Here is a 26,068-nt window from a genome sequence, read left to right on the forward strand (position 1 = left end):
CGCGTCTGTTAACACTCTCTTAGCCGAGCGATGTCTTCCCACACACTAAATCTTCTTCTAATACAGCAAGAGGTCTCCCATGCAGACTATAGTGCCCACTGGTTTGATGAGACTAACAAAGCGACCCAGAATGTAATGTTTCCATTTCAGCTGGGGGATGACCCCGTCGAGATACAGATTGTTAACTGTTTTAGAGGAATTTGGGAGAGCTTTTCGACGAACACGGATAAGTAAAACTCTAACAATCATAGGCATATAGAAGACGGAAGAAGTCGTTGTCTATTCGTTAAGATACTCGCTGGATGGTGGGCTATGCTCTCCCATCGGATCGAAAACTCGGGTTTGTGCTTCAACACAAGAGTTCTCAACAAAAGGTTTTCCACAACGCAGGTAACTTCGATTTTTGTCCCCGTGAATGTACACGGGAACATAAAAGAGTTAGTTATCACGTCGCTTCATGGAAAAACCCTTCCTTTATCAGATTTTTATGGTTCTCTAAATGAGAAGAATGTTTTACATTGGCAGCTAGCCGAAGAATACATTTCAGACGCCGAGAAAGCTTTCAAGAAGCTGACTATGTGGAGAAATGAGAAACTCGAAAGCCGTGAGTTCGTTATCATTCTTTGTAAAGATCATAATTCAGGGATTGACGGAATGGACTACCGTAAAATATGGACAAAATATTATAATAAATATATAGAAGAATAGATCCTGTTTACTGCATACGAAAATAAAATAGGGACGAGTTTGAGTTTGGGTATCGTCTATTGTCTTGTTAACCTTAATACTAAGTTAAGGAATGCTATCTTTGTTTACTTTTTTATATTTTACTTTTTGTGCTGTTATATGTTCACTTAATTGCCATACTTACTAATTCTTTGCTCAATGTATTATTATTGCGTTTCTTAAAATTATTTTTTATTATTAACTTTTTAAAATCATTCTTATGTTGTTGAAATTCCAGATGTTAGCTATCATATTATTTTTATCATAATATGTAAATGTTATCAACTATCAAATATCTAAATTTAGTAAATGGGGTCTAGAATTTCAACCGTCCATGCGCTCAGTAGCTGCAAGACTTGTTGTTATCTAAATTTTAATTTTATAAATCTGCTTTTTCTTTCGTTTTTAAAATATCGCTTAAACTCTAAACTTCATTGTCAAATAAAAAATTAAAAAATAAAAATGTAAATAGGGGCTAGATTTCTAATTGTCCATGCGCTCTGTAGCTGCAAGACGTTCTGTTATCTAGCTCATATATATCATAATTGGAGACGAGGAACTAGAATCCCAACCGTCCATGCGCTCTGTAGCTGCAAGACGTGTTGGGATATTTATTTATTGTACAGCGCCCTTGAGGTGATTTTCACAAAAATGGCGCTATATGAATTATCTAAACATTATTAATATTATTATTATTAATTATTGCAACTTCCACTTATGTGTTAAATTTTAAGAAATAAATTCTACTTAATGTCCTGTCCCTCGTTGATCATGTTTTCATATCTGTACTTTAGATAACTATCCATTCACATGCTAACCACCTTAGATAAGGGGAAAAGAAACCCCCTGCTATAAGTTTCACTGATTAGTTTGTTTATTTTTTGTTTAAATTCTATGACATTGTGAACAATATTTTGTGTTTACTATATTAGTTTTATATCACCCGTCGATGGGAGGAGTGCTCTCCCGAAACTATAGTAGTGTTCTTGTAAAATAACAAAATTGTGTAACACTAATAACAAAGTTTTATTTTCGTAATAATTGACATTTATCAGCCGATTGACTTGGGTAAACATGTTTTTGAAACATCAATTCAGTACTATTTTAACCATGAATCGCTTCACACTGAAACAACACGCCGAAATAGTGACGCTGTGCATTGAAAATAATCATTCAGTTGTGTTAACTCAACATGCATATCGTCAAAAATATTGTGGCCAACAAGTACCGTATGACAACACTATTCGTCGTTTGGAGTCTAATTTTCTTGAGCACGGGACAGTGGGAGATCGCCCACATGCCGTCCATCAACGCTCGAGACGTTCCAATGAACTGGTTGAAGCGGTAAGAGAGTGTCACCGAGAACCCACATGCGTCGTGTCGTCACCGTGCTCAGCATTTTGGCGTCAGTGGAACCACTTTGCGGCGCATTTTGAAGGATGATTTACATTTTTTTTAATAGAAAGAAAAGACTAGAAAAAATAAAAATCTCATGAGCCCATGATGATGAGGATGTGCAATCTAATATCTGATCATCACACCTGTTTGGTTTTTTAACTTTTTAACCTTTTTTTGTTTCTCTTAAGTTAATATTGACAAGTATGACACACCTCGTCCCTAAATGTGTGGGTGTAAGTTTCTTTTACTTTTTAAATTCTCTAGTTGTATCTTTTTTAGTGAAGTATAGTGAAGAAATCAGTATTTTAATTTAAAATACGGTCAGCTTGAAAAAATATAACTTCATAACAAAAATAACAGCACTTTCTCCTTTTTCAAATCAAATTGTTTGGCCAAAATCTCCAATGAGAACAGGAGAACAGGTAATAGACAAACAACTGGAATACATTTCATTATTACTAGGGAGCAACGGAAGGATGTTTGAGTCGTATAGAACCAAAGGCGGCAAAGTAGGTTAGTGGGCAAAAATGGGATAAGTATGTAGCAACTCCACACACTTACACTAACACAAACACACTAGCATGTATTGTACGAGTATTTCATGTATGTCTGTGGCTATCTGTCATTGATTTTATTCTCTGTATATTTTATTTTTTATATTTTTTTTACATGTATTACTGTTGATATCTAATAAAATAAAAAAAACAGAAAATTTAAAAATAAACATATTTTTTTATCTCAATTTGAGACCAAAACCTTTTTTTCAAAAATTAAGAAATGCCCAGGATCATATCAAGAAAATATCATTTGATTGTCAAAAGAATCTACCCCTTCTTAATTACCCGATCAATCAACTTATTATAGTCGACAATTATATTACTATAATCTTACAATGGTAGAGGTACTTTCTAAAGATTCCTTGACACTACGCAACGTTTTTGCATATTATTGTTCTGAAAATGAATACCACAAGGATTCAAATCTCATAGCATCTGCTATGTACCACAGGCTAGATGTAACGGATAAAACTGGAATCTCCCACATTCGCTCGGTCGCCGGCGGCTGCGGCGGCCGGAACAAGAATAGTATAGTTTCGGGGGCTTGTTGTAAATGGTTGTTGGAAAATCCTATGATTAATTCCATTAAATTAGTATCACCCAGGGAAGCAATGATGTGGACTTAACCGCGATGCTAATCAGGAAAATGATTGCAATTGCCTAATTGTGAAGAGAACTTTTAGTGGTCTTCCCGAAACCTACTGAAACCTACTCCGCAATTGAACATCCAATCTAAAACAAAAACGTTTAAGAGACATTTCAATAATGAAATATATGAAAAAAATTCATGGATTTGTGGATGCGCTCATTTATCAAAATTATTTTGCTGGCCATGTTTACTATTTTCACAAGAGCTGAATGTCTGGAACAAATTAGGATATAATGATTTAAACAATTTAAGCCAAGCTCGTAAAAGGCACGAATGCTCTCAACCTCACCTATGCGCTATTATAAGATTCAAAAGATTTGGTTAAGAAAATCATATTGAAGATTTTAATATTTCTCAATTTAAAGCAAATATTGAATTGCATAATTAAGAAGTTACTGCAAACAGATATATCATTTCTAAATTAATTAACGTGATTTGATTTTTATCTCAACAAGAACTTTCTTCCCGAGGACATACTGTAAGTGATGATTCCCTAAATAGAGGAAATTATGTTGAACTATTGTATTTCCTAAGCGAATTGGACATACTGTTAAAAAATCATTTAGACAATACAAATGTTTTTAAAGTAATGTCAAATCACATTTATTTCAATAATTGTTGAAGAATCTACAGATATCAGCAGTACAACTCATAATTTTAATTAAAAATATGTTACCAAAAATAATTAAGGTTCCATAGACAAAAAATGGAAACTGCTGTTTTAAAACAGTTACCTTCAACTACACAAAAACGTTTATTTTAATGCAGCTGAAAGAAAAAAAGCAATGCGGTTCAGCGCGGAAGAAAAGGTTCTTTCATTGACATTAATAAAAGAAAGTCCAAAATGATACAGAATACTGCAGTCAATATTTACTATGCCCACCAAAATACCCTTAACCACCTTGCAGAAAGAATTGTGTTTAATACGGGTATGTTCACATGCCGTTTTTAATATTCTGTACCAGTTTTGACAAAACAGCACACTTATGGAATTACTCCGGTGTCTGCCTCTGTCTGTTTGTCATACGCACTTTTCTCCTATAGCAAAAAGCAGTGAATTTTTCTTTTTATCCATTTTTAAAATTCAACAAAACTTCATTTCACTGACGAAAAATCCGCATACCAATTTGTCTTTGGTCTAATTTCAGAAATAAATGACAAAATTTTCGAAATTCTAAAAAAACAAGCAAGAAATTGGGGCACAAATGATGAGGTGGCACTTACATCCCACCACGCAAAGTCTCAAGATGTCATAAAAAAGTTTAATGACTTGAGATAGAAAAAAAAATAAAAAAAATTGGTGATCACGCCTTCGTGTTCATGGTAAGAGGTGTTTGCTCATCATGGTGACAAGCGATTGCCTATTACTCAGTAATTATTGTTCCACGGATATCACTTTCTCTGCCGAAAACAGGAAACACCCTACTGTTCCAATCAACCTCGTAATACGAAAAGACACGCTGAGTAATATTAATACCCCGGAAAATACTGCTGCAACAGCTGACCCACAGTCCGAACCTTCGGGAGCATCTATTTCTAAAACATCATCAACGTCCGCGAATACTAGTAGGAAACGGAACTATACGCAAATGACTGATTTCCTGCAGAACAATAAACCACTACCATTTTCTTTGGCAGCGCAAATAGATCACTAATCGGTCAAAACGGTAGCAAAAGAGTACCATTCTTTCCGCTTGTTTGAATGCCAAGAATTAAGCAAAAAAAATATGCTCAACCCTAGATATTTGCCTCCTACTAGGAAAACACTAAGCCAGATGCCTCAGCTTTATTCTAAAATACGTTGATAAGTTGAGCAAAAAATAAATACAGCACATTCTATGTGTCTGACGATGGAACCTGGACGTCAATTAATGATGAAAGTTTTATTGCTGTAACGGCACATTATATCAATGAAAAGGCACAACTATGCACCAATTTATTATCCTGCATTAATGCGAAGAGCAGCATACGAGCAAAAACCTCGCTGAATTTTTAAGAGCCGAAATGGATAAGTGGCCCATCGGAGATAAAAGTAACAGCGATTGTTAGCGATAATGCTGCCAACATTGCATCAGCTATTCAGATTGAAGGTTGGCGCCATATCAGTTGTTTCGCCCATTCTTTAAACCTGGTGGTTTTGACCGAGATTTCAGATATTCAGGGTACTACCACCAAAGTCAAACAAATAGTAGAATATTTCAAGTGGAGCTCTCAGGCCCCCACTAAACTAAAATAAGTTGAAAAACAAATTAATTACCGGAAGTAAAATTTAAAAAAGATGTCGTGACTAGGTGGAATTCCACATATGATATGTTGCACCGGATGTTGACCTGCAAAGAGGTGATAGCAACATTGGCACTAACTAATCACAATATAAATCTCACAACAGAAGTATGGCAAAGTGTAGAAGAGGCTATACCTATTTTAAAAATATTTTTCGAGGTTTCCACAACAAACAAGTAAGCCTTTCGAAGGTAATTGTATATTGTCGGCTCATTACACAGCACCTTAGCAAATTTGTATCAAATAATTATTCCACGCAAACACAGAATTTAATTTAATTTTAACATTTTGCATCCTGAAGCAACTATATTGGACCCAAGATTAAAAAAAAAGAGGGTTTGCAAATATCGCTAAGTATGAGAGAACGCTGTCGGCTCATAACACAGATTCCTCATCAAACCCCGACTTCCACGACGACGCCTGCGCCCTCATCGTCATCGATATGATAGGATTTCGACCCGGAGATTGCCGTACTAGTACTGTGTAATTGCCGGCAGCATTGTGGAAGCAGATTAATAAATACAGGAGCCAATAATAAATCGAAATGAAGACCCCTTAGTCTGGTGGCATGAGCGGAAACAGGTGTACCCTATTTTATAAAGTTATATTTTAATCCTGAGGTGGTCGTGTGGATTACCATTGTAATCCATCTACTTAGAATCACAGAACAATTTAATGGAGTAGTTAGTATTATCAAAACAATTCAAGAACCCTTCAATACTTCTCAAGATTTAATTTAAATTACTCAAAATCAGAAAACATCACTCAGACACCATCACATACACCTCCCGCATGGGTAGGTGGTTCCCATACTCCCGAGGTTCACGAATTCAACACTGCAGATTCTGGTGTTCGAGTACCATTTGATGATAATTGCAGTGAATCTGACATATTTTTGATTTGATGGGAGAAAATAGCAGTACAAACTAATATACACAACGACGATGTTATGAAAACTGATAATATCAGACCTCATTCAAGAATTCTCAACTGGAATAGCGTTACAACCGACAAGTTGTATATATTTTTTGCATTAACCATGTTGATGGTACGAAGCAAAAACTTTCTTCGAGTGAATATTGGTCAACGCATGCTGGCATACTTACTCCAATATTTTCTCAAGTGATGCCACGAGACGCATATTTTTAACAAGTAGCATGTTACATCTTTGTAACAACGCAGAAGCAAATAAAGAAGACAAAATTTATAAAAAAAGACCAGTCATAGAACATGTTAAGAATAAATTCAAATTTACATAGGAGACTTTTCAAAGTTTGTGTGGCGATGAAAGTCTAATGTTACTTAAAGCTAGGCTAAGTTTTAAACAATACATTTCATCAAACAGAAACCGTTTTGGTGTTAAATTTTAAGCGTTTTGCGAAACTGGCTACATTTTAGATTTTATTACTTACATTGGTGAAAATACAGAAACATACGATAAATTTAATGTTGGAAAGTCGGGATCAGCGGTTACCACTTGCGTAACTGACTTTTTTAATAGCGGGCACACCGTTTGGGTGGACTATTGGTACACGAGTCCACTACTGTTCCAAGAACGAAAGCGTGTGGTACAGTGCGGAAGAATCGAAAGTAGCTTCCTACTTTTGAGAAGCTAAAAAAGGTGAAGTATCATCCATGCACTCTGACACCATGGTGGCCCTCAAATGGCAGGACAAGAGGGAAGTCCACATGCTCTCCATGATGCACGACGATTCAACGGGCACATCGGAGAAATTGGATTGGAAGACAAGACAATTATAAAGCCCAAAGTCGTTTTAGACTACAACACTAACATGCAAGCTGAAGATAGAACAGACATGTTTCTGAGTTCTGTTGAATGTTTAATTACTTCAAATTTCTTTATGAAGCCAAACTCATTCACTTTTCAGTTATTTTTTTACTTTACTTTTCATTGACACCATATTTTTAATTCCCAAAATAATATTACATATTATGTGCTCTGAATGATGTCTGGAGTCCATATTGGAGAGAAACGATCACTTTTTTCCATGTTTAGTGGTTTTATTGTCTATTCCTGGGTCTGTGGTTAACTCTATGGTCGCTTTTTCCCTTTCCGTCCCGTTGTTTACCCTCCCAGTCACCATAGAAGGGTTTTTGTCTCATAAAGCGTCCATTTTTCCAGGTGATAGCATCATTCGAACGCTCGCACGAGTATTTCAAATATATTCCTGGGAAAAAAACGGATTTTAGTGGTTAAAAACGTACAGTGAATAAAACCTCGGTTTAAATTATTGGTTTTTGGACACAACAGTGACAATTCATAGTAATTTGACCGGGATAAAACGAGTGTTCGACATTTCGCGTATGCGCGATCTTTAGCAAATAAATTTTCGTATCGCCATAACCTCGTCTTCATTCACGTAAGTTATTCGTAAGCAAACTTTTATAAAACTTTACAAAATATTTAGGATACTGGACCTTTTTTGTATTTATATGTGTTTGTTTTGAATGGCGCGTCATATTATAACAACTTGGCAGCCATCTTGTTTTTAATGTTTGTAACAAAACGTTTTTTTTTGGTTACGCGTGTACGTAACGCCGTCAAATTATTTTTTATCGGTACGTACCCCTCAAAATGAGTTCCGAAAATATTGATCTTGATGTGCTATCATCAGAACTACGAAAGGTACAGCACGGTAGTGAATCTCGAAAACGTGACCGCGAGTTTTCGGAAGATCCGTCTTCTGAGTCGGAGGCACCGCCACCACGGTGCCAAAAGTGATTGAGGGTCCTCATGGATCCAAGAAACGACTATCTGGTGTCGCAAATTGGGTTGTCAAACGCAGTTTTTCGCGATCAACCCGATAGCGCCAGGGCCGAGGTCGCAACTCGCACTGAATCAGAGTTACCTGAGGCCACGGACGTTTTCCTAAGAGAACCTCCCAAACTGGAAGAGCAAGAGGATACCCAAGAAAATCTGCTTCTGGACTTCCAAGAGCCCAGTACCACATTAAAAGACCAGGTTCACCCTAGATCCAAAACCAACAGAGTGCAGGCGCTACAAAGACTCCAGCACTTTGATAGCAAAAACTGGGCCGGGGTGAGATATGGGGAAATGCAGAAAAAGTTTCTTGCGGAACCATCGTTTATCGAGCTGGGAGTGAATGATGAGCTTTGACGGTGACGTCAGCTCTCCTCTGCAAGCTTCTCTCAAGCGAACTTTCGCCACTCTTATCTCATGCTCTCCTCATTCAAAAGGAGTTCCAATCTGGGCTCCAATCGCTAATAAATTGGGCTGCAGACAGTGACACGGTGCTAAACAAAAAGTCCGTATTGAGCGAGTCAAAGCTCTCTCAACTTACGACTCTCCATACCAAAGGGTCTCTGAAGATATTATTCAGATGGTATGTGGGAGGCGAACGGAAGCGATCCAATTCCGCAGAAAAGCGGTGTTGGGGGAAATAAATGAGGAACATGTCAGAGAGGGTCTTAATAAGATTCCGCCAAGCTCCGACACTCGTTCAATAAGGAGAACCTGACGTTGTTCCTCTCTAGAGTGGGCACCACGGACAAATTGTCGGTGAAGCCCACAGGTCCTCAACCCGGTACCTCAAGGCCTTATGTACCTGCCCCAAAAAGAACGGATCAGTTTTTTCAAGGACAGCGAAGACCTCTCGCAGAAAAAAATCAAGGTCCTAGAGAGGTTCCCAACTCTTTCTCCTCAAAGGCTAAACGGGGGGGCAAACACAACCACCCACGTAATCCAAAAGGGGATAAAAGAAAATATATGAGGAAGTGACGCCAGGAGGAATCCTTTCCAGGGAGGGAGTCTAAAGCCCTTCAAACCAGCATGGTTACTGTATTAGTATTTCGACTCATTTCGAGGTCAGTCGAAGTTAACAGATGTGTTTGTGTTTTGTTTGTATGAGGAAGGAATCGGTAAAAAGTCATAATGCACAAGCCTCTTCATATTAAGCAGTTCACCTTAAAGTGTAATGGAAAAATGACCCATTTGCATTACATTAAATACAAAATATATTTGAAAAAATATTCAATAGAATATTATTACAAAAAAATTAATAGGTGACATCTTATGTTGAGAACCTCTGACTTGCAAAGGATATAAAAAACGGTCATAAATAAGTCTATTGTTTAAAAATGTTGACTGGTACATTGTGAAAAAGTATTGTTAAAAAAACCTAACGATTTTTTACCAAATTTTTTAATAATGACCCAAAGGTAAGGGCGGTTAATGGTATAAATTTTTATAAATCAGTTAGAGAAAGTAGATTCTTTAGGCATTTTTTGAACATTTGACGTTAGGATTTGCATTCGTCTGCCTCTGAGGTACAGAAATATAACATGGGTTTAACTAATGTTTGTTGTACGAACCGTTGAATTGCAGACATTCTATGACATCGTTTGACACGATCGGATTAGTCTGTAGGAATGACAAACAGTTAGTTTTATTTCTGACATTTAAAAGTTGGACTCCGTAAAATTATAATTTTTACACGCTAACTCCGGACCCTAGAAATCTGTTGCCGGTTGCAATCATGATGCGCATAATTGCCACAACAACAAAACAACGCTTTAATTTATTGGCTTTGGCAAAAATGTGGTCGCTAAACCTTATGATGTCGTAATGCAGTTAAAAACATTTTTATGAATTTTTTCATACATTTTTGAGAAACTGCATCGTACAATTAAATGCTTTCATTCTTCCTGAATTCTACTGAACTTCCTCGCTGTTATCTCGGTAACAAAACATCAGCACTCACAGCGTTCAGTCTTATATTTCACAGTTGGTAAGCGTAATATTATGAGCCTAAACCGCCTTATCAGCTCCACTGGACTCCCTAGGCCTCGGCTTGCATGGGGGGCTGGTCCTCGGCCTTCCTCTGGTGCAGCTGGGGGTACAGGGGAGCCACCCCGGACGGGTGAGCCAGGCGGCCCGAGAACTCCATTCTCCGCATGGGCGTCCGCGTGCTGTCACCTCCCACAAACAAGTCCAAAACTGACCTGAAACAAGTTGAGCCACATAAATTTACTGAAACGGAGAGGGAAAACATTTTTGAGTGGCCACTTTACACACTGTGTAACATTCACTGAAATTTTTATTTGAATTTTGTAGGAATTACGCCAAAATAATAGGTATATATGAGGTTTTTGTATAATTAAACAAACATATAAAAAATCTTTAATTGCCTCTTCTGTAAAGTTGCTACATGTCAATATGTTTCTTTTTTGGGTGATACCGTGTGTGTTGGATTTGTTCCGACGTTTCAGCTACCATTGCAGGAGCCATCTTTGACTAGCTACAATCGCTTAATAACTTTTCCTTTCCACTGTCGATATAATTGCCTTAATTTTTTTTTCATCATTCCTTTTCTGCATCTAATGGTGCATAGGGCCCTGCAATGGTACAGCAATCGCAGCGTATCTCGATATTTTTTTGTTACATGAAGGTAATAAGCAGTTGTCCTGGCTGCGGAGTAGCGCAGGTCGGAGATGCTTTCGCCGTAGTGATCGCCAACATCTGGGGGGCCTGATAAGGCACCGCAAGAAGAAAGATAAGATGATCAGTCTTACGCTTTAGGTGCCAGTCCAGGGACTATGAAATATTCTAGTGTAAAAACACATTTCTAAATAAATATTTCATGTCAACCGTGTCAGGAATGAAACCCGAGACCTCTTGCATGGTAGGTGAATGCGCGACCATCACACCACAGGCCGACTAATAATTGCCTTACAATATCTAAAATCCTGAATTCCTCAAGCAACTCGACGCAGGGATACCGGAAGGGCTTTTTGAAAAATTGTTTTGATAATAGGTTTTTGAGCAGACTCGAGAGGTTTTATTAATGAAGGTGATTTTTTAAATAATTTTGTTTTGTGACGAATGATGATCTAATCTTTTTCTTGACCGCTCAGAAATACCTTAGGGGGTAAACTTCCATCACTATCTAAAATGAAAGAGATACTTCGTGACTGATGTGCAAGGGGACGATGACGGCGAACGTTGCATTACCTGGGAGTGTTGTAGATGGAAGTGTGTGATACTATGGTCTGGGCCAGGGGCGGGGCGGAAGTGGCGCCCCCCGCGGCAGGAGGAGACATGGGGCTGTCCGTAGTGGCCCGGATGACGGAGGCCCGCACCCCAGACTCACTGCCGCTGCCTCCGCTGGCCCCTGAAAAGAATTAATATTACATAATGATTAATTTAAGAAGAAATGCCAATTTAGAATTTTAAAAACATGTCAACATCAGAAATAATGACAAGAAAATATTTTTCATATTAACCGTGTTCAAATCAAGATACACATGCAATGATTGATGTAAGAGATATATTATACATACCACCTCATTAGATAAGAATGAACATACATAGCGTCTGTGTATTCCAAACCATAATTCTAGAAAAAGCAGTTTCATTATTTCAAATGTGTTTTAAACCAATTTTTTTTTTCTTTTTTAGTAACATATTTGCAGCGCTATAATTTTTAAGTTTTGTATTTCTGGAATTGATCCGCGTGTGACGTCTCAAGTTCTCTTCTATATCTTCCACAACTCTTATCATTGATTGATTCATATGAACTAGTGACGTCATTCAAAGCAGTTCGTTTTTATGAAAATAGTTTTTCGTACATTTTCAAGAAACTTTGCCATATAATTTAATGCCCTAATTTTTACCGCGCGTAAGAAAACATGTTTGTATCTAATTTCTCAAAGGGCTGAAGTTCCTTATTGCATAGGTCCTATCATATTCTGGCAAAATGATTAGAACTGCAAATGTCTATTGCATTGGTTTAAAACTCATATGAAATAATGAAACCGCTTTTTCCAAAATTATGGTTCAAAGCTTTTGTTCCGAACACAGTCCATATGCAGTACCAAGTCGGGGGCCGGAAGAGGTTATCTTATTTATTTATGAATTAATTTGCACTGTGGAATAACATTATAAATATAAAATAAATAAAACACTCGGTATTTTACACCACAAGACAAGTTTTGGATATTCAGACTAAATTACCCACAATTCGGTATTAACATAAGACAAAAAAAAATATTTTTTAGAAATGCTGTTACCCGAATCGGCCGAGGATCGGCAATCCCGGAGGCAGTTGAGGACCTGACGGTGTCCCGGAGAGCTCTGATGACCGCGTACAAGGGACTCCAGTTCCCCCCACACCTGGCGCCACTGCTCCTCCCGCCGCACACCTTTACTCCTGCATCACAATAAAACATGAACACCTCATTAACACATTTTAGTATTTTGAACATGTAAAAGCAAAAACAGCAGAGTTGTCGAAGAGGCTGACGACTGATGAGCTACAGCATAGTTATATATAAGTTTATTTGCAATGAATCACATGTCTCACACCAGTCTCATATTGTATATGTTCAGACCAACCCTGTGAATCATTCCCAAACCTATCCACCCCCTAAATTCCTCTCATATCCCCTTTTTTACAGTGCAGCTCCAAACAACAATAATCATGCGTGTGAGTGCCTAGTAAAATTAGTAAAACATTTTGTCTTTAGTACAGCGTTCCCAAGCCAACTGAATTCGATTGAAATTCTACTGATTTTTAAACATTTTGCTATTATAATAAAATTTCTATCTAAAAGTGGTTTTATCTATGCAATTTGAATAATTGCCTATTTTTATGAAAGGTTGAAAACTGTGCCGCCACCCCGTCTTTTGTGGGAATAATAAATCTTGAGGTTGGGAAATCTGGCTACAGACTTATTTTTCAGAATCTACCGATTTTTGCTTGATGGAGGTTGGCAATGCTGCTTTAGTATCAAAGTAACCTTACACCAGTGAAGTGTTCCTAAATATATTACTCCTGTTACAAAGTATTCTTCAAACTTTATAATTTTTTTATCTAATTTGGTTTGTTATAAAATGTATCATTTAAAAATAATTACAGTAGATATATATATTTCCTCATTACCTGTGTCCCTGGTTGGACAGAATGAGGGGCTCGTGGCGAGCTTCTAGCGCCACAAGATTAAAGATGACCTGCTTACACTGCACCACTTCCTCCTCTGTTAGGCTCTCCTTCACCATCAACTGAGGCAGGGGATCTACGTACTGAAAACATCACATCACAATATTATCAGAATTATATTTTATTGAAAAGAAGGAATGCAGTTGCATGACAATATGCCAGACAATAAAAATCGTCGGTTTATTGGGTGAGTATTTATATTAGTCTACTGGTCGAGTAGTTGTGTAAATTAGAGGATTACCTCAGCAATGTGGGCATTGAAGAGCAACGTAGCGGAGAGAGTGAGCGGCCAACACAGCGTGTGTCGAGTGAGACGCGATCGTGCTCGAGCGAGTGCCCCTGGCATCCGATTGGGGACGAGCTTGTTCTGCTGCATCAACTCGCCAAAGTGTTTTATTCTAACAAAAATACCACAAGATTTTATTAAAAAGAAACCATAGCAAAATCCTCAAAGAGAAGTGATCAAGGTACAATGTAGAATTCAAGTGTACAATTTATTATCATTATGGTAAAGTCTGAAATGAAGATGTGATGAGTAGGATGTGTTAAGAAAAAGAAATAATAATTAAAATCTGAAAGTTGCAGTATTTCTGACATTATTCACCAGAGAAATAGGAGAAGTAGTATTTTATATTTCTCTCGGTAAAAAAAAACAATGATATCCATCAGAATTAATTCGACACCAAAGGGGTTAATTCAAAATCATTTGCAGGCGATTGAAATTGATGTACCGACGACAACTAGTTTAGTACCTGTAATCTGTAACTCGGCCCCCAGGACCCTCCGATACGCTAGGGGGGTCCTCCAGGGCGGAGCGCCCAGTTCCGAGCCCGTGGATGAAAATCTCCCCGCCATGTGCAGCCAGCACGTGAGACATCACCTTACCGCCACCTTTTCTGCAATTATGTCCTGATTGGTATGTATTTTTTTTAGATTAGGGTCATCAGCTTCTGACGTCACTGCGACCCGTGTAGATCTATTGTGACGGGTCCCCGTAAATTGGTTCTCGTCCCCCAAGCCTAAGTTTTTAAAGAGCCTGGCTTCTAAGTGGAGGGTGAGAGTTCTCATATTGCTAAATCTCCCTCTTCGAGCCCAGATCCTCAAAATATCCAGCTAGTAGATAGGAAGCGAGCTCTCTAACATCCTCGGGTTTAACTGGTGGTCTCCCGAGGATGTAGCTTCTTCTGTGATACAAAGCATCACATTCACATAGAATGTGTAGTGATTGATAGATATTACATACACAGAAGATAAGGCAGAGAACATTTTTGATAAAATAACTGCATTTCGTGCAATTATATTTAAATAAAATTTTAATATACCTCTGTTTAAAGATACATTTTTTTTAAAGAAACATTTGCATTCTTTTTGAAATATTAAAATTTTGGGGTCATTTTCAACAAGTTATAAATAACTCACTAATGGAAAACGGGAATTGAATTTTCTTAAAAGTGGGTTTCGAATCTCGGACCTCTGTTCTGTGAGTACGCAACACTAACACAAGACCACAACCCTATAGTCCTTAAAATATAGCTTTATTAGAATGACATTTGTCAGAAAAAGTGACGACATAACTTTGTAGTAACGTCAAAGGAGTTATTTATATTGACACACGAAAAATCATTTGTATCTGGCATGTTAATTAATTTTTTTAATACAATGCTTGACACATAAATCAACATTAATATATAAAATCAGCTTTAAAACTAAAAAAAAACTAAAATAAACCTAATTATTAACGACGTTCTTACAAGGTTACATCATTTTGCAAAAACGTTAGAGATGGACAAATTGATCAATGTAAATTGATCGAATAAAAAAATAATTCATTTGATGTTGTTCATGAAAAAAGTATAAATGTCTTATTTTTTGGTGAATAATTGTGTTCAACACACTATAATAGGCTTGTTTTTGCGTTTTTTATATCAATTTTCGGAAACAGAGTTTCATGATTGCATGAAATAACTGATAAAATCGATTTGATCAGTGATCAGTAATTTCCCATCACTAATGAAATTAGTTTGACAGCTGTCATTCTAATTAAGCTATATTTTAAGGACTATAAGTACATAATAATAACTACAGCAACCAAATTATCACAAAGCACAGTACATTTAAAAATTTAATAACCTCTGCTTTATGTGTGCTTAACTATAGGTATATAAAATCATTCTAGTATGCCTAAAGCTATGGTTTCCTAGGACAGCGGTGCCCGTATTTTAACGGCCGTAGTGAACGGTGATGCAGTAGACACCCGTCGTAACGGTGACTAGAGTGTGGTTTCCTAGGAAAACGGTGTTATCAACACCATTTAACACCGTTTCCCTAGGAAACCACTCTCTAGTCGACGTTACGACGGCTGTCCACTGCATCACCGTTCACTACGGCCGTTAAAATACGGTCACCGCTGTTCTAGGAAACCCTAGCTTAAGAGGCTCCAGTACATATTGCAATGGTGCACTTTCACATCGGACAAAATAAACCAGTTATCGGCAATAATAAATAATCATGTAAATACCTGGGCATCTCCAGCATGACAGATCTCCCGTTGAGGAGGAAGTTGACGAGGCAGGCCGAGGGTCGTGAGGCCACGTCTAAGGGGGTCACTCGGTACAGGGGGCCACATGCGCCCCACTCCCCCCAGCTGCCGCGTGGGGTGCACCAGCGCAGTGTCACCTGACCGACAATACGTTATATAAAGAATCATTGCAATACAATATATGCGGTCCCGGCAATGTAAGGAGGCCCTTTGTCAAAAGTCAGTTTGCACACTCACAAAGTTACGTAAATATATACAAATGCTCTTGCAAAAATTGTTGCAGGCGGCACAATAGTGACATACTGCCGCGCCGCAACGATAATTTATAGAAAAAATTACAATTGAGTGACAATATCGACATTATATTGAATATCGAATTATGTCTAATATAAGTTCACAATTCGATTAATTAAATTTAATCGCACTCTCATTTTTATCTTTTGATGTCGAATTTATGTTATACGCCAATTAAAAATACCTAAACTTTTTTTTTTTTAATTATACACAATATTTTGAGTGATGGTCACTTAAGGTTCACAAATTAATAACTTAAGCTCTATTTCAGATCCTAAAAATCATTTTTCATGTTAGTTTCCATTAGTATTTTTACTTAAAAACATTTATGAAATTATAGGGTTAGTATTTTTCGCAAAGCCAAATTCGATAAAATCAAAATGGCGGTTAGGTTATGAAATTTGGGAGCAAAAACAGCTATTTTTCAAGTGTTGAGAGGCAAAAACAAAAATCTTATAAAGTTAGAAGCAAATAATGCAGCAATGTAAGAATGAATAATTCAAATATCTTAAAGAAGCAACTATATTTCAACAATTAATATGCAACCCATATACGGTTGATAGAGATTCATTGCAGTTGATGTACAAACGCAGTGCTGTACTTACCGTTTTATAAAAAAAAAACTCTTTAGACGTATATAACAGGGTGTGAACAATGGAAATTGATAAATATCTAAATAACCCTAATTTTAAAATAATAAATGAACAAACCAACCTTATATCTTCACAACTATTAAACATATTTAAATAGACTGTTATTCTTTACTTTGTCCCTTTATGTACACGCTTACATGACGCGTAATTAATAGATGGATCATGTTACATATTTTAATAAGGAATTCTTAAAAATAGAAATATTGTATAATAATACATTTACGTTTATATAAATTTCTTCATAATATTTCAACTGTGTATTAAAATAAAAAAGAACAGCAACCTGTTGTAATATTATTGATATATTTTCTACAACAATTATCTAAAACTATAAAGCTTCATTAATTATCTCACAATACATACATGTATGTCAATAAATACTTACTATGTTATATTTTTCTCCGAAATTCAAATATAAATACCTAAATTCCCCATTACATATTCAACACTTAGCATTGCCCTTAACTATTGGTTTTTTCCTCAATTATGATTAATGTACATGCTATAGTTCATAAGATTATTTTCTACTTAAGTACCTTGAATTATATAACTATAAAAGGACATTCAATCCATCTAATCTTCACATTCGTTTGAAAATGCCCTAACAAGGCAAAACAATTGTCACGAAACTTTTGTTTTTATATTTGTAAAAATAAAGTATTCAGTAGACCACTCAATATTTATAGTAAAAATATAAACAGTAGTATCTACTCCTCGTATTATACCGTTTCGTAATCTGTATCCGGGTCCGGGCGCGACTTGTCCGTGTAGTTGGGCGCCGATGGGACACCTCGGGTGATGTCCGCGTGAGCCCCCGCCCCGTGCAGAATCTCAACGTCATAGTTTGCACTGGAACTGGCATTTTGTTCTTCCTACATAATACATTTGTACATTATTATGCGTACTTTATAAATTAATCGCAAAACACTGCAAAAACAGACTCATTAACGAATAAAGAATTTTACAGACGAGCAAAAGGAATGATAAAAACCCTATTTGTGGGAACTGGGTTCATGTATTTAATAAAATGGGTTTTCAATGGATGTAATATTTATTTTTTAAAAACGATGGTGATTATAACCGTTATTTAATGTTTATAAAATATATCTCAGACATAACCCCTACAATAAGAAATATTCCATAAATCACAACTTATGACACCAAAACAATTATACGCTAAAACAATACTCACTTATAGATTCAAAAACTACTCTTACTCAAATGAAGGACATAACCCCCACAATACATCACATACAAATAATATAATCACTAGATCCTCAACACAAAGACAACTAAAACAAATACAAACTAATACCACTTTCGGACAAAGGAATTTTGAGTATTATTCAATTAAAATCTATAACCTACTTCTACATCTATTAAAACAATTAGTAACGAGAAAATGTTCAAAAAGACTAAAAAAATGGATAGTGGAGCTAGGTAGAAGTAAAATGGATTGTCTCATTCGCCCAAACCAATATTGAATCAACTGCTCCACAAGTGTATAGCTTATGTTAGGTTTTTGTTCTTTCATTGTGCGTTTTGTAATATAAATAATATAGATGTACATAAATGAATTATAAATATAAATACGTAGTGTTTAAAACTGTCTGAATATTTTGTTAATTATCTCTGTTTATTGAGTTAGTCTTCTTTGTTTATTCTCAAATGTAAAAATATTTTTTAAAAAGTATATTGTTAGGTCACATTGTTTTTATTATTAATTATAGTTTGTGAGAGAAAAAATATGAATAAATAAAAATAAATATCTGGTTGTTCTATTGAGTCATCATTAATTTGAATCATCAACCAGTGTAAATGTTCATGTAAGGCTATACTTTCAAATGAAAAAAAAGGTGTAATGTAATTACCTTCATAGGAATACCCGTAACCGTAGTACTGGCGAGGTTATAATGCGGCATAAGCAAGCGGAGTAACCTCGGTACAAGTCGCCCGGCTCCCACACTATGGATTTCCACTGATAAATAGTTCCCCACCTAAAACATTACAGCTTGTTAGTAAAAATGGCATATGTTTAAAATATTTCCATTTTGGGGGCATTTTTAAAGAGTTGCAAATAAGCCACTATTAGATTATGGGAATTAGGCTAGAGTGGGGTTCTAATCTCTGGGTGACCTGGCTGTTATTGTAATGGTATCTACGCAGGTCTACCAATGAATAAAATGACTCGCCTACAGTCTGTATTGAATGCCGCAGCGAGACTTATTTTTGGAATCTCCAAGTTTAGTCATATCACTCCACTACTTCGGGAATTACACTGGCTACGTTTTCCACAGAGGGTGGAATACAAACTGTCACTGCACAACTCTGCTCCAGAATATCTAAGGGAACTCTGCTTTCCAGATGAACTAGCTGACAGACGTCTTAGGCTTAGATCAGCTACATCTACGTCGAAAGGAAAAGTTATTATACCTCTACGCAAACAGCGCACTAAATTTGGCGAACGCGCATTTGCAGTCACAGGCCATACTCTTCCATGCTCTTCCAGCAGAGGTGCAAAACTGTGAGAGTGAAGTGATGTTTCGGAAGAAACTTAAAACCCACATGTCTCCTAAATCATTAGAATAAATCTTTAGCATGTGGTGACAAAGTACATTGTTTTTCTTAAATTAAAAAAGTTAAAATCAAATTTATATCTTTGTATAATCTCTTTGTAAACGGCTCTTGAGGTATTATATTACAAAAATGGCACTATATAAGTTATCCATAATAATAATAATAGCTGTGGGACCTCAACCCGATTCAAATAGTTATTTTTATTCGTTATGGGCAGACAGCCTTCGCTGGTTCGCCTATATCTTGTGTACTGCAATTTGTCTGTGTTCTTTTTCCTTCAAAAAAGCATCTAAATAATTTTTGAACTAGTCGACCGACATGGACCACTAGGCTTAGCAATTTATTCCAGTCTGAAACCGCCCAGCTGGAAAGCAAGTTTTTTCAAGATTGAGGTTGAGTTGGGGACGATAGAGCTTCCAGTTATGACCCAGTAAATTTGTGTTGGGATTTGATTTAAACATCTCTTCCAGGGGGTGGTCATAGAAATCATTTAGCATCTTATAAGTTTCATCATTATTATATTACTTTTTTTGTCAAGTAAAAAGGGCTGAAACTTTACTGACAACACTAATGGACTGCAACTTAAAAACACACAGCCTGGTTTCCATTTTGAAGATTGAGAGAGGAACTATAGTCCGTTGCTCTAATGATATTTTTTATTAGTATTAAATATAATGTAAGCTACTCTCACAAAACTAATTTCCTAGCACCCGATGACCAACTATTAGCATAGCGGTTTATCAGGATTTAAAGTTACTGTATTTTAAATTTCAGTAAAAATCGTATGTGCCCATCTTTATTCTTTTGAATAAAAAAATAGTTCTAAAACTGTATTAAACATAGAAAATATTTTATTTACCTCTCTTAAGGGTTGGCTGTTAACTTGAGATTCCACATTGACAGGAAAAACGTTGATGATGACCAGGTGGCAATGGTTTATTCTTATCATTCTATAATAAACAACATGGAGGTATTTCTCATTAAAAAAATAATATTCCCCTGATAAATAATCAAATATCTTTTCAATACAGCCCGCTTTTTGATTTAAAAATGAACCGATCGTGTAACGTTCAACCTCTTAGCTCGGCTCCTCCCTTATCTTCACCTCTATAAACATATCGCTGAATATTATTAACTTAATTTTAGTGCATGTTCGGACATCGTGGTGTTTGCATCCCCTTTAACTCTGCATGTAATTTATACATTTTTTTACATTTTTATTTTTGCACCACAACAGGCCAGGAGGCCCAATTACAGTGGTGAATTACATCACAGAAAACCCAGGCTTGAGAAAAATCACATTTTATTTTTTGTGTTCTCACCGGGAATCGAACCCGGAACCTTCCGTGCGTGAGTCAAGCGTCTTGACCGCTACACCACGGAGGCCGCCAATACTTTTTTCGTAAATACTTTGTATAATAGGGTGATAGTAAAGGAGAAAGTGTATTTCAGTATTTGCATGTTGGTGTAGTGATTGTCCTGACGAAGAGACGGGTACATCTCAAAACTGGTAGACATTTAAAGTCGGTAAGTGGTAAAACACAAATATTTACTAACATTAATTAATGAATATAACCTTTGGGGGATTTTTGTATGAACTTTTGGAGGAACAACATATAAGAAAGTGTCGATACTTAAAAAATAATAACAAAAAAATGTACGCACTGAGCATGTTGGGACTTATTCTGTTGAAGTAGAACTGTCTGCACAATATCCACCAAACTTCGCATCGACGCATCATCTCGGGCACTGGTTATGCAGATAATACGGCATCTGAAATCATCAATAATAATTAAGACCGTGATTAAATATCCAGTTCTCGCTTGTGTCATAATTTGTGGTCTGTGTTAAAAAATAAGCACTGAAATTTTCTAAATTATTAAAAATAAATGTGAAACATACATACTAGTGCATAGTCAAATTATTTAGTACATTGAGGGCCACCGATTTATAATGATCTGTAAGTAGGCTTGATACCATTTCCAACTAACATTTGGTATACCGGCTGATTATAGCGTTTTACAAACATTCGTAGCGTCACCAATCAGATAAATGCATTATGATCTGTTATCTTCAGTGAAAGTTAAAATTTCAATGTTTGTTTGAAAAACCAAAAGATTAACAGGTCACGTAATCGGATCTTAAATACATGCATGTCCAGACCAAGGAAGAATATAAAATGAAGAAACAGTGTGAAAAATGGATAAGACATTCAAAACATTATGTAAAAAGTGCTTTTAAAAATGCCCTAATAAGGAAAAACAATAATTGTCGGTGAAGGTGTTTCATCGTCAGCACTGCAGAACCTACATCTAGAAGTTTCAGAGAGATTCATTCTAGGGCTTTAGTGATAACCTTTGTGGGGGGTATGTCTTTCCTGATAATTAATAATATACATAAAACATACCATAAGTTATTAAACCATACATTAACTACTGTAGCAGCATATTAAACTAACCATATGACAAAACAAAGCCTTAAGAATTTATTTATTTTTTAAACCGATACACAAGTGTAAATTTGATGTTAAATTAATTGAAATTACTAACTTATAGGGTGTTCATTAAACCCTGTCACATCCGAAACCACGATGATCAGTATGAGCAAGAAGACATATTAGCATATTTAAAAGAATATTTAGAACGCAGATTATTTTTTTTAATATGGCGTGGCCATGTGGTTGACAGTGTATCAGACTCCCCCCTCCCCTCTCCTTGCTTCTCCCTTGCAGAAGTAAGCAACCATTTATTTTTTTTAATATTTTATTTTTGTAAATTTTATTCGTTCTAAAAATTCATTTTAATGTGCCAATATGTCTTCTTGGTCATACTGATCATCGTGGTTTCGGATGTGACAGGGTTTAAAGAACACCCTGTATAAGCAAAGAATATTTTACAATATGATGATATTTGTACATAAAATAATTCATTCTAAAAAAAAATACAGAATTTTGGAAAAAAAATTGATCAAAGCCAACATGAACATGATCACAATACCAGAGAAATATGTGTTAAACAACTTATAAATTAAGAGTACACATAAGAATATGTTTATGTGTGCCCTACTTCAAGATTAAAAAATATATATATATATATATTTTAAAGTTTTGTACAGGGTTACGTTTTTTATATAAAATTAAAGATATCACTAACATATTGGTTTGAATTTATTATAAAGTAAATATAACAATCACTTAAACACTAAATTAAGATGGATTTGTAGGCAATACTCATTAATGTTTTTTTTTTTTTTAATGGCGTTGCATAATAAATTGTACGCTTTTGCCAATGTCATGTTGAATTATTTTATAAAACAAACTGGTTCGCAGTACGCAACCAGGCCCAACTGTCGGGTCTGCAAGCAACATAAACATAGGTAAGTCTAACGGTTCCGAGAAAGTTCTCTCCTTTCTCGTTTCAAAACTAAAAAGGAGAATCCTTCCACCAAACGATCAACCCTCCACCCATACTCATGCTATCGTCACCGATCCAACAACAAGCCCCAGTCGGGCACTACAAATCGATTCCGTTATTTTTTTTAAATTTACGCAAAAGGTTGTATATAGATGGATTCCTGCTAGCTAAGATGAGTTGGATATTTGTAGGAAGGGAAATGAGTGGAGCTAAAGTCTTGAAAAGGGTTGGCATTTGGTCATTTATTGGGCAAACAAAGAATAAGTGGTTAAGATCTTCCTCCTCAAAATGACAATCGCAAATGGGGGAGTCAAAGACACCAATTCTCGCAAGGTGAGTTCTCGAACAGTAATGCCCTATCCTCATTCGACAAATGGCGGATGTATCTGAATTAAGCCGCGTTGAAATAATGATTATGAAATTTAATTGTATGTCTATAGTCACGTCTACAAACACATCTGCAACCAAAGGCGAACTGAAGATGTGTGTTGGTTTGGAATAGGGAAGATTGTTGTGTGTTCAACTGTGTTGTTGTTGTGTGGCCGCCAGGTAGTACCATACCTCCCATACCCCATTTTTTTCTAAAATTCATCCAGAGCATGTTTTGTTTTATAAGTCTGCGACTCATTGAATAGCTAGTCACCTGTTCAAAGTAGAGGCTTCCTTTTGGGCACGGGCTTGTTGCTGCGTGGAGGGCTCGGCGAGGGCTTCCACCGCGGCCCGCAGGCCCGGGACTACGGAGGGTCCGCCCCCCGCTGCGGAGGAGCTCACCGACCCTGGGACCCCCACCAGACACATGGCATTCAGTATCTGTAACACAAGATATGAAACAATAATTAATGGCGGATTGGCACACCAATAATCAGTTATTTCCCAGGTGTAACAACCCCCTTCGGTAAAAAGTGATACAATATAAAAGCTCAAAAAATACCAGATACATGTATACATAAATTAAAATACAAAACAAAGTTTCTGCAAAAAAATCTATCCATCCTGCCCCTGTCCGCACTCAATGGTACACTAAATAAAGCGTATATCAATCATCTGTTACATGAAGGTAAGGTGATCAGCCTTAAGCTTCAGGTGCCAGTCTAGAAACATGAATTATTGCAGTATACAACCACCTTTTCAATCAGTATTTCATGTCGACCTTCCCGGGAATCAAACCTGGGACACTACACTACGAGACCGACATACCACCGCTCGATTTCCATACTCAGGATTTTTATCTGAGAACAGCTATCGAGTCAAAGGCACTCGTTAAGGATTGCGTTTCTATTTTTTATTAATTTTTTTTTAGTAAAAACAAATATTTACATTCTTTTAATTTACTCAAATACATAAATTTCGGGGCCTATTTTTAACGAGCAATAAATAACTCATCATCAGAAAATAGGAATTGGTCGGGGTAGAGTGGGTTTCGATCCTTTGATCTGTGAGTCCGCGACACCAAACAAAGTGATCACAAAGTGATTAAATTAGCCTGGACACAAAAAAACACTACGCAGAAAGATTTTTTTGGAAAAAATTAATTAGAACTGCACAATTGCTTAACTTTTTTCAATTAAGATTACATATTTATTGTAATAATGACAAAAGAAGGTAATTTTACGATTTACTTTCACTAATAAACCATTCTAAACATAATAAACTTTTTCTGTTCTAAACGTCGTTACAATGTTCCATCAGTGAACCCTTTTTCTTTTTAAACACTAGGGATGTTACCCAGAAAAATCAAATGTTGATAATTTTGTTAAATTATGGACTTATCTTATCTTGTTCCTTAAATTTACGGTAGAAAATAATAATGGGACAGGGATTCGACTTATGATTTTTAAAATAAAATTACAGTACATATAAGTACTTTTTCATAGTAACTGAATTTCATTCACATATATTATGTTTGATGTCCGAATCGATTCATTCACTTTAATCGATGTTTTTAAGCAGGTCACCTCACTATGAAGCTAAAACCGACAAATGTCAAATGTGACCTATTAAATTGGCCCTACTATAATTCACACATGAAGGTGATCACCTTACCTTAATGTAAAAAAATATCAAGATACGCTGATTTTGTAGTACCAATGCAGTGCCCTATACACCACTGGGTGCAAATATGAAATGATGATCTAATTACAGCAAAATTTTTCAGCAAATGAGCCATGACATTAAGGTGACCATCATCATTTATGATTTAAAATATGAACATGAAAAACAAAATCAAAATTCACTTCAGATATTATCCAGAAACAAAGAATCAAACTTTAACACCCAGTCACTCATTGAGCTTTAATTAAAACAAAAGCATACTTATTAAAAACCGTATAACTTACATGTGTTAAATTTTGCTGTGTTGGGTTCCAAGTATTCAGAATATGCGCTGCATTATCACTCACGACGAATCTGACCTAAGAGACAAAACCATGGCAATACAAAATGACTTAACATCAAAATTAAGTATGTTAATAGAATTGAAAGATGTGGAATAGGTACCAATTTTCCTTGGGGGAAAAGATCCCAAACTATACGGCAATATTCGACGGCAGCTTCTACACTACATGTCCAAAGAGACTTAGAAATTGGAGGTAGTGGAACATAACCAGCTCCCCTTAATTTAGATAAATCAAACTCTATATGACTCTCGGAAGAAATCCCAAAATACGGAGTGTGATCGAGTACAAATACTGTTTTGTGGCTTGACTGCATCATTATAACCAAGTTTAATTCAATATCACATCGATGTTTCGATTAACTGAAGAGATAATTGATAAACTAAAATTGTTGTAACTGTTCACAAGGCAATTTCACAAGAGAAATACGAAAATCACAACATCCGAGAAAGAATAATCCAAAAAACGTACGGAACGCACGTCAAAATCAAAATGTATACCACAGATGAAGCAAATCGACCACCGGCCGGCACCGGCCATAAACTGGGAGCATAGAGAATACATATACCTTTTATCAAAATATGATATCGGCCGAAATTATAAAGGT

At 36.1% G+C, this 26,068-nt stretch overlaps 1 protein-coding gene across 1 annotated transcript; it reads right to left on the bottom strand.

Annotated features, from left to right (window-relative positions):
- Window positions 1–9,780: 9,780 nt before the first annotated feature.
- asun (integrator complex subunit 13 asun) lies at window positions 9,781–25,950 on the bottom strand. The gene is made up of 14 exons (XM_088225225.1): window positions 25,565–25,950; window positions 25,405–25,479; window positions 23,712–23,878; window positions 21,321–21,428; window positions 20,515–20,605; window positions 18,950–19,075; window positions 17,804–17,950; window positions 16,111–16,268; window positions 14,345–14,488; window positions 13,834–13,990; window positions 13,536–13,675; window positions 12,664–12,803; window positions 11,606–11,765; window positions 9,781–10,596 (listed from the first exon to the last, which is right to left on the bottom strand). Exons 1-14 carry the CDS (start codon window positions 25,778–25,780, stop codon window positions 10,434–10,436), a joined length of 1,992 nt encoding a protein of 663 aa, XP_088081351.1. The 5' UTR covers window positions 25,781–25,950; the 3' UTR covers window positions 9,781–10,433.
- Between the last annotated feature and the right edge of the window lie 118 nt (window positions 25,951–26,068).

This window comes from Micrasema longulum, unplaced genomic scaffold (genome assembly GCF_059751315.1).
Source record: "Micrasema longulum isolate JH-2025_06_02 unplaced genomic scaffold, ASM5975131v1 h1tg000035l, whole genome shotgun sequence".
Classification (NCBI taxonomy): Eukaryota; Metazoa; Arthropoda; class Insecta; order Trichoptera; family Brachycentridae; genus Micrasema; species Micrasema longulum.

Coding starts and splice junctions, on each gene's coding strand:
- asun (XM_088225225.1), bottom strand. CDS start 25,780: ATGATGCAGTCAAGCCACAAAACAGTATTTGTACTCGATCACACTCCG. Junction 25,480..25,564: donor TTTTCCCCCAAGGAAAATTG/GTACCTATTCCA, acceptor TTTGTCTCTTAG/GTCAGATTCGTCGTGAGTGA. Junction 21,429..23,711: donor GAAGCCTCTACTTTGAACAG/GTGACTAGCTAT, acceptor TGATGATTTCAG/ATGCCGTATTATCTGCATAA.